Raw genomic sequence first — 14,421 nt, forward strand, 5'->3', positions numbered from 1 at the left:
ATCCAAGTACATCACGGATACAGGATCCCGACACGTTACCGTTCTTCATACCACCCCGGAGGGCCTTCAATAAGAATCGTGTTCACCTCAAACCCCACACGAGGACAACTTGGCAGAATACAAGATTGAGGGTTGTAGACCACGCCGAATGGGCTTCCGCATGCCTAGGTCTTTCATATCTCCGGAGGGGTGATCTTCATATCAATCAGAATGGTAGTCTTCCTGTCCCCCGGAAGAATTATCATTATGACAATATCTTAACAAACACAATATATTTATAGGACTAAGCCCTTTAAGGGCGCGTCCTATCCATGAATTCGCCTCATCTTATCAACTCAATCAAACCGGCTACCACCAGGGGCCGCGCATTCTGCCCCATTCAGCCTCTTTGCCGCAATAGAAGGACATAGCCCATATCCAACTCATCATGACCAATTATCATAACAGTCTTAAGAGCAGGATAGTTTTTTCGTTATTTTAATTCTTGTGAATTATGTGGTGATTTTGATAAAATTTAGTTAAGCTTGTGTTTTTTTATGATGAAAGCAATTATAATTTCTTCATATGGAGTGATGAATAGATGTGTATCAAGATTAAAAACGTGATTTTGAACTCAACTAGATGAACACCATTCTTGAAGACAGAAATTTAAAGATGGAGAAATACTGGTGTAAACAAATGATAAAGACAAAGTTTATAAAGAAGCAAAAGCAAGCTAAAGTTTGTTTTTTATGTGATGTGATAGTGTGTATCTTTGTTGTCATTGTAATGCTATTTGTTACCAAGGAAATGATTATCGGTAAAATAAAGTGTCTTTCTTAAACTCTTGTATGTGACTAGTGGACAAATGAATTCAAAAAAAGAAAAAAATTCATTCCAGAATCAAGCAACATTGTCTTAGTAGAAACATACCAATATTATTCAACAAAATAGGCAAACATCAATGTATCAGCAAAATACATGTCGGAAAATGGAGAGCCATATTTTATATATTGAAGTGAAGTTGCTTAGTTGAAATGAGTTATGTGGATTTTGTCCCACGTTGATATTGTAAAAGAAAGTTATAGAGTTTATATAGCATCTTGTATTAGTGTTGTTTACAACTACTAGTATAAGTGGAATGCTTGTGTGGCCTAGTGCTAGTAAAAACTTCTATATCTTTTTCTATCACAAGTTTATTTATTCATACTGATTATTTAATTATTAATAATAAATATATTGAGTCGGGATTATTTTAATAATCTGACTCTGAATACATTCTATAATATTAATATTAATTAATATGAATAATATGAATAATGAATAACACCTGTTTTGTTTATTTTTTTTTTCTGTTTTGTGACTTGTGATCCCACATCGACTAAAACAGAATAAGAACAACTTAAGATGCCTAAATACATTGAGAGGTAGGCTTGAGATAAAAATATTTTAAGTGCCTATCTTGTAAACATGTATGAGTGGCAAAGATTTTTTGGGCGAACTAAGGTGCTAGTCGTCGTTGATATTTGTCGTGTCTGTGAGCGTATCGATCAAAGCTGTTTTATCCTAGAAGTGAAATTGCAGCAAACCAATACAGCGTAGTGGGGGCAATTATCACTTCACGAACAGTTAGGTCTTGCAGAAAGCTTGATGACTCAGCTGATTATTGTATTCGGTATTTTACTTCGAGATCAAAAGAGTAGAAGTTATACATGTGTGGACAAGATATCTAAGGTTTTGGATAGACAAAATTGAAGAACGAATCAAAGAAATTTATAGGTTGGAATGAGAGAAGTAACTTCATACGAATCGATATGCACATGTCAAGGGGGAAGAGATGAAGAAATTAAAATCAAAGATTTATCCATAAAAAAGCATCTTTTAGGATCTTGTGTATCCATCACTGAAATAAATGGTGAGCATGACGTGGTTTTGACTGATGATATAGTGGAACAGAACTACAGACCTGATAAATTGAGAACTCTTCATTATCAAATTATGTGTCTAAATCATGATATGATTGAGTTGAAAAAGAAAGTCACTCAAGCATTGGTTATGGATGAAGAATCGTTGCTCACTGAGTTCTTGAGGCAAAATCCAAAATTGAGAAGAATACTACCTAGAGATGGAGATTGAAGCATTGGTATTGATCTCTCTTGTCTGAATTTTTCTAGTGCTTAATTTTATATCTGGGGTTTCAATATCATCAAACAAGATTTATGCTCTATGTATAAAGTATAAATAAGGGGAGATTGTTAGGAATACTAGAATAATGTGTAGCGTGGTAGCTATATAGATTCAGCCAGAGTCTATGGTGAAGACGAGTCTATGCAGTGAAGTTTGTAAGCTGATCAAAGTCTATCATGTGAAGACAAGAGTTTGCTGATCAAAGTCTACTAGACTATCAGAGTCTGCATGCTTGAAGAGTCTAAAAAAGTTGCTGAAAAGGAAAGTCCTATTTAAAGCTTAAAAGTCTTAGAGATAAAGTTGAATTTGCTATTTGAAAGGAAAGATAGCTAGAGGATGAAAATATTGGTAGTAATGATAACTATCAACCAACATGAAGGAACATAGCTCCTATTTATATAGAAATGATCGAATTTGCTGTCATTAGTTGTAGGTAGCTTAGTATATAAACTCTTGTATGTCACTGTAATGGATATAGAATGTGTGAGTTGTGAAGCTTTGTATTTACTATAGAGTAAGACTGTTTGTTTTAAGTTCGTAACTGTAAGTTTTGCAGGCACAACACCTTGGTAGAGAAATTTTGTACATGTTCAAATCAATATAAATGATTGTTTTTATCATTTCGTGTTTGATTATCCGCTGCTTGAACGATTCTTTGAATAATCAAAGAAACAGACATAGATTAGAGTACTTTAATTCACCTCCCTTTGATATGTACTTTGTGATTAGGAATGATGCGGATCCTTAATAAAATGTCACAGAGTTTACGTAGAAATTTTAAGACTTGAGCACAGTACTTCAAAATCTCATGAATTTCGGTGGGATTTCTAGATTCATAAAATATACTAAACAACCCTACAAAATTCTTTCATTTTATATAGTCCAAATGAACCAGATTTTGAATACCATCAGATTTTAACGAATTTTAAATAATTTTAATTGAATATCATCGGATTTCAAGTATAGTTTAAAATCGTAATTAAAAATCTTAAGTTTTAATAATTAAAAAAATAATCCGAATTAAATATATATAAATTTCAATAAAAAAAGATATCCTTGTACACTTTAACAAAAGTGATTTGAATATTTCTTTAGAGCATCTCCAAGAGGCTCTTTATTGAGACTCTTAACTTGAGATTTGAGGAGGATGAGAAAAAAAATTGCTCCAAGAGACTCTTAGTGGCTCCTTAAATCACTAAGAGCCTCTTATTTCTCTCCTCTCTCCTCAAAGTTAAGAGCCACCACATAGCTCTTAACTTAATTTTGTACAATAAAATATTCCTTCAATCCAATTCACCTCCACCTTTCCTTCTCTTTTTCTTTTATAGTGGAGCCCAATATGAATAAAATATGAAATAGAGATGAGATATAGAGAGCATTTTTGGAGTTTACACTCTTAACTTTGTATTAAATTGCTAAGAGCCACATTGTTTATATTATTATATCTAGGAGCCAACTAAGAGACTCTTGGAGATGCTCTTATAGTGGCTCTTAAATTGAAATTTGAGGAAGATGATATTTTTACTTGCTCTAAGAGCAAGTCTAATAGGTTACCTATATGATGTCCTAAACTCACAATTAGGTAATGTGTCAAAAAAATGCACTCCAACACTATCCTAGTGTTATCCTGAATCACTAGCACAACTTTAATTCTCCTGACCATTACCTATTTATAAGTAACCCCTAGTCATTACTTATTTAATATTTATGAATAAAATAATCATCTCTCTCCTTCTTTTTTTGTCTATTCTCTCCTTTTCCCCTTCTCTCTCTCAAATTTATTATTAAAATAATTTTAAGAGAACAAATATAGGGATTAATATTGGAGTTGACACTAAAAATAGATTACCTAAATCACTAAGACATACTAGCACTTATTATTTTATATTATATTATTTATAAGTAATAGGATAGGTAACCTATTGGACTTGCTCTAATAGACTCTTAGCTGCTCTTAAATTTACTAAATTTCTCCTCTCTCCTCACTTTTAGGAGCTAGTACTAATCACTCTTGAATAATCTACTATTATAATGAACTTGTAAGCACACATTCTCTCTCCATCCACTTTCTTTTGTAACTTTAAATCACTTACATCCAAGGTTGTAAAAATCGGAACTCATTCCAACTCGGTTTTGTTCCGGAAAAATGAGTACTCGGAACTCGAGAGAGTACTCGGAATGAGTTATAAGAAAACTAATCGGGTATTTTTTTATTAATTTTTTCTCTCATATATAGTTATATCTATACTATACTATTAAAGCCGAAACATTAAAAGTTTGGTCGGTCGGTACACGGGCTTTTATATAGACTTTTATAATTAACGGGCTTCAAAAAAATTAGTGGGCTTCAAACAAATCAAAAAATAAAACAAATATACAATCAAAATATAAAACAAATATAAAACCTATTTGACTATACAAAAACTAAAGTCAAACCTTAAAAAATACTATATTATTAAAGTCGAAATATTAAAAATTTGATCGATCGGTACACGGGCTTTTATACATACTTTTATAATTAGCGGCTTCAAACATAAAATAAATATAAAATCTATTTGAGTATACAAAAACTAAAGTCAAACCTTAAAAAATACTATCTTATTAAAGTCGAAACATTAAAAATTTGATTGGTCGGGACACAGGCTTTTATACGGACTTTTATAATTAACGGCTTCAAACAAAATTAGTGGACTTCAAGCAAAATATAAACAAATCAAAACATAGAACAAATATAAGATCAAAACATAAAACAAATATAAGACCTATTTGACTATACCAAAAACTAAAGTCAAACCTTAAAAAATATATACACATCTATACTATAATATTAAAGCTGAAACATTGAAAATTTGATCAGTCGGTACTTGGGCCAAAATACGGGCCTATCTCTATACAAATTATTCTTTTTAACTAAAATATTTTATTTTTTATATTTTCTAATTAAAAAAACTCCATTATTTAAAATAACATCGAAAAACATATTAATTACTTTTTTAACTAAAACACATTAATTTTTTTATATATTCTGACTAAAATACGGATCTTCTACAATTAACACGGGCCACATATATTATAATTTTATTCTCACAATAATATTAGTTTACTATACTATTAAAGCCGAAACATTAAAAATTGCATCGGTCGGTACACGGGCTTTTATACATACTTTTATAATTAGCGCCTTCAAACATAAAACAAATATAAAATCTATTTGAGTATACAAAAACTAAAGTCAAACCTTAAAAAATACTATCTTATTAAAGTCGAAACATTAAAATTTTGATTGGTCGGGACACAGGCTTTTATACGGACTTTTATAATTAACGGCTTCAAACAAAATTAGCGGACTTCAAGCAAAATATAAACAAATCAAAACATAAAACAAATATAAGATCAAAACATAAAACAAATATAAGACCTATTTGACTATACCAAAAACTAAAGTCAAATCTTAAAAAATATATACACATCTATACTATAATATTAAAGCTGAAACATTGAAAATCTGATCAGTCGGTACTTGGGCCAAAATACGGGCCTATCTCTATACAAATTATTCTTTTTAACTAAAATATTTTATTTTTTATATTTTCTAATTAAAAAAACTCCATTATTTAAAATAACATCGAAAAATATAGTAATTACCTTTTTAACTAAAACACATTATTTTTTTATATATTCTGACTAAAATACGGATCTTCTACAATTAACACGGGCCACATATATTATAATTTTATTCTCACAATAATATTAGTTTACTATACTATTAAAGCCGAAATATTAAAAATTGCATCGGTCGGTACTTGGGCCAAATTATGGGCCTATTTATATAATCATTATCTTTTCAACTAAATATATTATATCTTTTTTTATAGTTCCAGCTAAAAAAACTCAATTTTCTAAGAATAATATTGGACAACATAGTAATTACCAATTATTCTTTTTAATTAAAATATGTTATCTTCTTTTATATTTTCTAACTAAAAAAACTCCATCATTTAAAATAATATCGAGAAACATAGTAATTACTTTTTTAACTAAAACACATTATCTTTTTTATATTTTCTAACTAAAAAACAGATCTTTTTACAATTAACACTAGCTACATATATAAAAATATAATATTATTATATATAATTATTGATAAATAACCTGTGATATTTTTCAACCAAAATACATTAACAAATACACTAATGGACTCACTTTAAAAGTAATATTATAAATCTATAAAATACTATTATAGTGTTAAATTCGAAACATGAAAAGTTCAGTTAGTCGGTGGGTCAGTCAAGTTTGGTGAGCCGGTTGGTATTCGACCCACGAACCTCTTTATTTATAACATGTTGTAATATACTTTTTATTATCTATTAAACAAAAACTTTTAGGTTAGTATGATGGGTCAGTTTTTGGTTTTACGCGTCTTTTTTAACTTAATATGTTCCATACTATATTATTAATTATCAATAATGAAATATTAAAAGATGGATTGGTTGATTTATATCTGATTTTATTGATCTCCTTAAATTATAACATGAAATAAAAAACGTATTTTAACATTCTCAGTAAAATATATATCTTCGACCTAATTTTTAATTAACCATTTTGACGAAATTAACTATTAAGAATTAATCATCTGCTAAACGAAAAATTTATTTAATCATATTATTCTATCATAATTTTATTCTCACAATAATATTACTTTAAGTTATAATATATATCATAAAATAGCAAATATTATAATCGCCCGTGCATTGCACGGGTTATAAGCTAGTATTAATTATTAACAATACTATCTAATAATATTTGATATTTTAACAACACACTTGAAATAATGAAGTTCAAATAAAAGTTACTTGTTTGATAGTTTTTGACATAATAATCATTCATAAGTTTTAATGATAAAACACATATACTTTCTAATTAATGTCAATACTTTGCAAAAAAAAAAAATCAAAATATATATAAATTTAAGTTTAGTCTTTTTTGAAATAAATTTTAAATAAAACAATAAAAAATTGATAAGTCAAACTTGGATTTGACCTCGGGTACTCGGAGTCAAATCGAGTTTTGACCGATTTTTTAATAAATCGGTTTTGAACCCGATTACTCGAAACTCGAATCCGATTTTTTAATAAATCGATTTTGAACCCAATTACTCGAAAATCGAATCGGACTAAAGGCTTAAAACTCAGCGATTTTTAGAACCCTGCTTGCATCACACAGATACTCGGCTCCTAAATTCCAAAACTTGAAAGCCCCAAATTGGAGCGGATGAAAGGTCCGATACGATACGAAACGTCATCTCATTCTCATCTGGGCTGAAAAGTGTATTAACAGGCGGACGAGATTGATACAGCGGTAGAGGGGATCCAAGGAATGGCGAAAGCTCGTAAGCAGCAGAAAAACGAGGAGCAGCAAAAAGCAGCAGGAGTTACAGATGAATCAGCCGGAACAACAGGAGGAGGAGAAGCAGTGGTTCGCCATCAGAAGCTTTGTCTTTCAATTGATATGGACAAGCGTCGAATTTACGGGTCTCTCTCCCCCTCCTCTCTCTCTCTCCCTCCCTCTCTCCCTCTCCCCCCTCTCCCCCCCCCCCCCTCTCTCTCTCTCTCTCTCTCATTCGTTAGCACAATTTGTTAATTTGCTTTTCCTTAGTGATTGATACGCCCCTGTTTTCATGTCCTGAATTTCTTTTTTATCACCTCATACTACTTTAGTATTATCACTATGATTTTAATAGTTGAGAAACGTTTTACGCTTTTACTGTGTTTTATGTGGGCTTTATTAAAAATATATATAATATAGAGATTGATCGTGCTAATTTTGTGTGTTTCATGTTGTTTAGTTACACGGAGCTTCAGGTGGTTGTTCCTGACAATGGAATTGTTGGGTTGCATGCTGACAATTTGGTAATCGAGAGAGTAACAGTAAATGGGGAGGTGGCAGAGTTTGAAGTCTTTCCTCATTATTTACATTTAGATAACGATAATAGATGGTGTTCAGTTTCATCAGCGAGTTCAGCAGCTGATGCTGCTGGTTCGGTCTACTTATCATCTATTGACAGAGAGTTAGTTCCCAACTTATTAATAATGTGTGCATCCAAGGATGTACAATCTGTGGATGAACATCAACATGGCCAAGAAAACTCAGATAACGGGTTGCAATCTTCAGGTGAATTCAAACAGGTGAGACCTGTTTACCCCCCTCGACAGTTTGATTGTTTTTGTTTTTTATTTATCTTTTCTTTTGGCTATGTGATTTTTCTTTTGAAATGTACTTCCACCAATATTGCTATTGTTTACGCTTACACAAGTATGAAGTATTAGCGTCCAGGTCTTGACCATGTCCCACGGTTTACTTTCACTTTGTCTGGACTTCATATGTGAATTTAGGGTTTCTAATTTGGTCATGTGGCAACTATTATTGAGCAGCTTACAAGTGCAGAAAACATATTAAATTGTTACTCAATATATTAGCTGTAAATTGTGAGGTTTTAAATGTAGACAGAGTAAAAACATCCATGTTGTGCATGGAAACTGAATTAACGAACAACAGCACAAATGGGAAAACAAGAAGTCAAACAACTCCAAAAATGAATAGAAAATAAATCTCTTGTTTTACCCCGCTAGCTTCTGTTGAAGCTTAATTGGGATTTGTTTCTTCTGGTAGACAATGTGCCAAGAACAGCAGTTGAATAGTTTGCTAGTATATTCTGTACTACTATTATGTAATAGTAGTCGATGTAGTTAGTGGTAAGGGGGCTAGTAAAGGTAGATCAGTCATTTTACTTGCTTATTTTTTCTTGTTTGCCTATAAATAAAAGCCTTATGTGTACATTGCAGTTTATGATATGGTAATGGATTCATTTCCACCATGCTCTTTCTCTCTTTGCAACTGAATTCTGTTACTCTCTCTTCTAATTCTATTCATTATCTGTCTAAATCTCTCTGATTCTATGTGAATTCTCTCCTAATCTCTTTAAACTGTCTCTCCTCGTCTCTATATTTTTATTCTTGCTTATATAACTAGATAACACCAAAAATAGCCTCACAATTACTCAGGAACTTACAAATTCCTGACACAATGTTTTTTCTTCTTGTTTTGTACTACATAATCCATTGATAAGGAAAGCCATGTGGGTCAACTAAGTATGATGTCGTGTTCCCTTCTTAATATTGAGGAGGTTTACTGGCCTGCTAATTCTGATGTAGGTTATATTGGGTGCAGAATTCGAAATTGATTCACATCGACTATTGGGTAGATAAGGCTGAAACAGGAATACATTTTAACAAAGATGTTCTCCACACTGATAATCAGACAAGGCGTGCATGCTGTTGGTTCCCTTGTATGGATGATGACTTACAGTGCTGCTGGTATTTATCTAGTATTAGTCCTCTCATGTGTTTATGCTGAGTTTAGTATGTTGTCATTATGATTACTTATATTGTTATTCAGCTATGATCTGGAATTCACTGTGGCCAATAATCTTGTAGCAGCCAGCACTGGAAGCTTGCTTTATCAGGTGAGCCAAGTAGTATGGACAGTTTTATTTTCAAGGCCGACAATTGTGTATCACAGGTTTTAAAATGAAACAGAAACTACATTTAAGCATAATGGATATAACTTTATGCTATGTTTTTATATTTTGGATAGAAGATTCATTAATTATGTGATTTTGGCTTGTGGTTTTGGGTAGAATCATTAATTGAGTTTGTCACCTTTTTCAATACTGGAAAATCAGTTGGTACTTACCTGAATCATCCGAGTGCTAATGTTTAGGTCCCTGAACAAAAATTCCACGCATTTTGGGTTTTTAACGTTTCAAAATTTTTAGTTTAAGTCCCTACCGCTAAAAATTATTGTAACAATATTAAAAGTATTGTAATGGCGTTAGAATATTCTTGATGCTTGATAGTTTTTTTTCCATATCTGTTGGGTTTTATAGAAATTAAAGGAAAAACGAAAAATAAAGAGATTAGGAAGATTGGCAAGAAAAATGGGATCTTTTTAATTTTCCACCTCAACTCATATTTGCCATGCCATCGGTGCTCATTTGCTCATTTTCCGGTAATAATGAGAAACAAATACACAGTTTATTTTTTCTTCATTTGTTTTCGAATTTATGCTTCACAAAATTAATTTTTTTATGATATTTTGAAGGAGTCAATAATTTATTTATTTATTTCTTAATCAAAAGTCTTAAATATTACTCCCTCTATCCCTCTCATTTGGTTACAAATGGGTTGGATCCGGAGATTAAGAAAAATGTATAAAGTAGTGGGTAAAGAGAAAGAAAAGCAGGTAAAGTGGTGAGACCGATTGATGTTTAATGTATAAAGGGGGGGGGGGAGCAGTGGATATAGTTATTTTTATTCTTATAATTTTACAATATTTGGTTATTTTTGAAATGTAAAGAATTAGAAAGGACATCTCAAAAGGAAAAGTGTAAAGAAATGTTTGGGACACAAGAAGTATTAATTTGTATTTTACAAAAAATTAAATTTTCAAAAAAATTATTGTAATGAATTTCTAAAAGAAAGTCGTGCTGGAGCTCCATAGTCTTGTCTTTTCATACTAAATCGATATTATTCAGTTTATATGTTATGCCTAGTTATTAATATGATTAAGATATAATATTTTTTTTTATATTTTATAAGAATTGATTTAGAAAGTTACAACATAGGGAATCTAAAATTTAAATATAATAAAAATAAAAATAATACATGGCTTCTAGTTAAACTGTATTACATAATTGATTTCTTTTTGATAATAAGATAATTTAACACATTACATGTCAAACAAATTATGAACATTATATTCTCTAAATTTTACAACGTTCAAATTACTTTTCCGAACTTTGGAATGTTAATATTAGCTTTTAATTACTTTTGAGAACATTAATATATGATACTGACATATAACCCGTGCGCCAGTGACTTATAATATATGTTCTTTTGTTGTATATGCTTTAATTTAATTTAATTTTAAAGATGAATTTATATTCAGGTAATATTTGTCTTTTAATTAAAATATATTTTTAATAATTAGTAGACATTTTTGGGTAAATATATTTTTCCTCTTAATTTTAATTTTTCCTGTAATTTGCGTATGCTGATGAGTGATGAGGTATAAACAAACTGAGAAAGTTTTTTATAGTGTCAGTATATTTTAACGGTAGGGTATTGAACTAAATTTTTTTGAAACGTTAAGGATCCGAAATGCGTAATATTTTGTTCAGGGATGCGGGCAATAAAATTAGTTTAGGGACATATCAATTGATTTTTCCTTTTTAACCAAAAAAAGTTTCCTGTTCATTTGTCTTTCTCGTAATTGTTGATGTATTTAAATAAAAAATATATGCAAGTATTCAATACATTATTATACAATTGTTAAATTATTAATATATTTCGCTCATTACCATTTTTAAGGGAAATTGATTGTCAAATTTTTTATTAAACTATTGTTGAAGGTTTGATTTTTTTTAGACAAAAAAGAGATTTTGCTTAGAGCCTAGTTGTCCGGGCTTTAAGCCATTTTCGATTTTAAGCTGAAAAATATCTGTTTATGTAATAAGTCATAAGTTAATTTAAAGTTAGAAGTAAGCCAGAACGTGACTTAAAGCCTGAAGTTAGTTTGATGTACTTTTCTTAGTGACTTAATTTTTTAAAACTTTTTTTGGATAAAAATTACCAATATGACATAAGTTACCCGTAAATCACTTTTTTTTATTATTATATTTTCAATAACTCATAAGTCATTAATAAGTCAAATTATCCAAACAGACATTTTAAGCTCTTAACTTGTCACATAAGTCACGTTAAGTCATAAGCCAAACAGGCTCAGCCAAACAGGCTCTTAATGTGTAGCCTGTTGTTATATATATATATATATATTTATATTTATATATATTATCTTTTATAATCTCAATTGTTTTGTGGGACTCGTCCAATTAAGTTCTATATGTGTTGGTAATCCGAACATATTTTAGAATCGCTTGCACTTTGGCAGTTATCTGTAATGGATGTGTTTTATTGCGATTAAAAAGAAAGTTGGGAGGCCACCCCAAACAATATTTGATTTCTTCACACCGTAACTTGTTCTTGATTCTCAGTCAAATATAAAAAATAATATATAATATTAGGTTAATATATATTTAGCATAAAATGAATAGACTGTTCATTTAATATGTTTATGTTTTTATATGATTACTGTGGTAACTGGTACGTGATTAAAAAATCCATAAAATTAAGAATTATTTTGTTAAGCTGAAGTATCAAAGGCATGGGAATGGTGTCTGGCAAAATGGGGAGGATTTTGGATGGGTGTATTCAATTTGGAATTTAAAGTTTAGGGGAGTTTAAAATCCCTGTATTGAGGGTTCATCCCCACCGATATACGGGGCAAGTCAATTTCTTATATTTTTCTGGTGTAGGGTGGGTAGGGCCGGCAATTTCGGGTTTCGGGTCGGGTTCGGGTCGGGTTGACAGTCGCGGGTCAAAAAATTTACCCAACCCGAACCCTACCCGAAAATTTAATGGGTCAGAATACCCAACCCGACCCCGACCCGCACTACCCGCGGGTAACCCGAACCCGACCCGAAAATTAATATTTATTAATAAAAATATTTTTTAAATAATAAATAAATATTATTTTAATCCAAATAAATTAATTTTTATTAAATTAAATAATTTTATATTAAATTTAACTAATAAATTTTATAAAAATAATATAAATAATATAAATATATATAATATTTATATTATATATTAATTTTCGGGTAATTTCGGGTCAATTTCGGGTAACCCGAATTCAACCCGAAAATGACCCGATTTTTCTGGGTTGATTTTGGGTCAACCCGAATTCGACCCGAACCCGAAAACCCCCAACCCGAATTCGTATTTTGCGGGTCGAATTCGTGTCGGGTTGTCGGGTCGGGTCCAATATTGCCACCCCTAAGGGTGGGTTTGGATTTTAGATCTTTAGGCCCATTGAGTTCCCTACATGCAGGCATAAGGTTTACTTTTTAGCCCTGCACCAGTCACTTTGGATCAGAAATGAAAGCCATGAGTGGAATGTGAGTTGTTTTCAAATGAGACATAGTCACATAAGACATCAAATAACCTCTGTCTTCCTTTTTTCCAGCTGTTAAACTCACTTTCCTGCTGTTAATTTAGTCAAGACCATTTTATTTTCTTCTCTGCGTGTACATTTTTGCTGTTGACCTAATCTCTGTTGCTGTTTCTTGTGAGAGGAAAGACTGGAGTTGTATAAATCAGTGTTTTAGGAACTCAAGGTCCTGAGAATGTGTTTCTGCATATTTTTGGTATTTTCAAGTATTTGAGAGGTAAAAACATCAAAAGAACAAGAGAAACAGCAAGATTGATCAGAGGTATAGGGAGGATTACAGAAGAAAGCAGAGAGAACAGAGAGAAACAGGGCTTAGAGAGATAGAATGGGGTTAAAAACCCTAGAGAGGGATATTCAGTTATAGAGAGAAATAGGAAGTTGGTAGAAATATACTACTGTTTAGAAAATGCATAAAGTGAATTGTACAATGCTCCTGGTATTTATATTACTCGTGCAGATATGCTAACTAATCCTCTTGGAATGACCTTTATACCCTTATAATCTACTAATATCACAATACTATTATATGATGGCAGGTATTGAATGAAGACGACCCTACACGCAAAACATATGTCTACAGAGTAGACGTTCCTGTATCTGCTCGGTGGATCTCCCTTGTTGTTGCACCGTTTGAAATCATTTCTGATAATAATTGTTGTCTTTTATCATACATGTGTATGCCTAATAACTTGTCAAGATTACGCAACAGTGTTGCAGTTTTCCATCGTACATTCAGGTCTGATATCTTTCTTGTTTGACACCTTTAGTTGTAGTTTTTTTTGAGCAATTGTGGGCATGCTATATTTTTCTTGTGCCCTCTCGTAACAGTTATTATGAGGATTACCTTGGCACATCCTTTCCGTTTGGGTCATACACGCAAGTCTTTATTGCTCCTGAGATGGCGATATCTTCATCAACTGTAGGAGCTTCCATGAGTATTTTTAGCTCCAAGATTTTATTTGATGAAAAAGTTATTGATCAGGTACGTTAAGAACAAAGATGAGCTTTCATATTGCATATATGTCTTGTATTTGGCAAACTATAGTGTTCTATTGTTTGTTATTTGCTTATATTTTATAATTTCCACAAGCCTTACATTACCTTTCTAAAGGCTATTTTGATATAATA

General features: G+C 31.2%; 1 protein-coding gene across 3 annotated transcripts in view; it reads left to right on the forward strand.

Moving 5' to 3' along the window:
• The first annotated feature begins 7,379 nt into the window (after window positions 1-7,379).
• LOC108202768 (transcription initiation factor TFIID subunit 2) overlaps window positions 7,380-14,421 on the forward strand; it is a 29,977-nt gene continuing 22,935 nt past the window's right edge. Inside the window, exons 1-6 of one of the 3 annotated variants that reach the window (XM_017371304.2) lie at window positions 7,380-7,697; window positions 8,012-8,351; window positions 9,394-9,539; window positions 9,622-9,688; window positions 13,830-14,029; window positions 14,122-14,275. In XM_017371304.2, the coding sequence (XP_017226793.1) occupies window positions 7,543-7,697; window positions 8,012-8,351; window positions 9,394-9,539; window positions 9,622-9,688; window positions 13,830-14,029; window positions 14,122-14,275 (1,062 nt within the window). In that variant the 5' untranslated portion in view covers window positions 7,380-7,542. Of the gene's footprint in view, window positions 7,698-8,011; window positions 8,352-9,377; window positions 9,540-9,621; window positions 9,689-13,829; window positions 14,030-14,121; window positions 14,276-14,421 lie in introns of those variants that run through there. The other 2 variants (XM_064092939.1, XM_064092936.1) reach the window with 2 other exon arrangements.

The sequence above is a fragment of the Daucus carota genome, chromosome 1 (genome assembly GCF_001625215.2).
Source record: "Daucus carota subsp. sativus chromosome 1, DH1 v3.0, whole genome shotgun sequence".
In the NCBI taxonomy this organism is placed as follows: Eukaryota; Viridiplantae; Streptophyta; class Magnoliopsida; order Apiales; family Apiaceae; genus Daucus; species Daucus carota.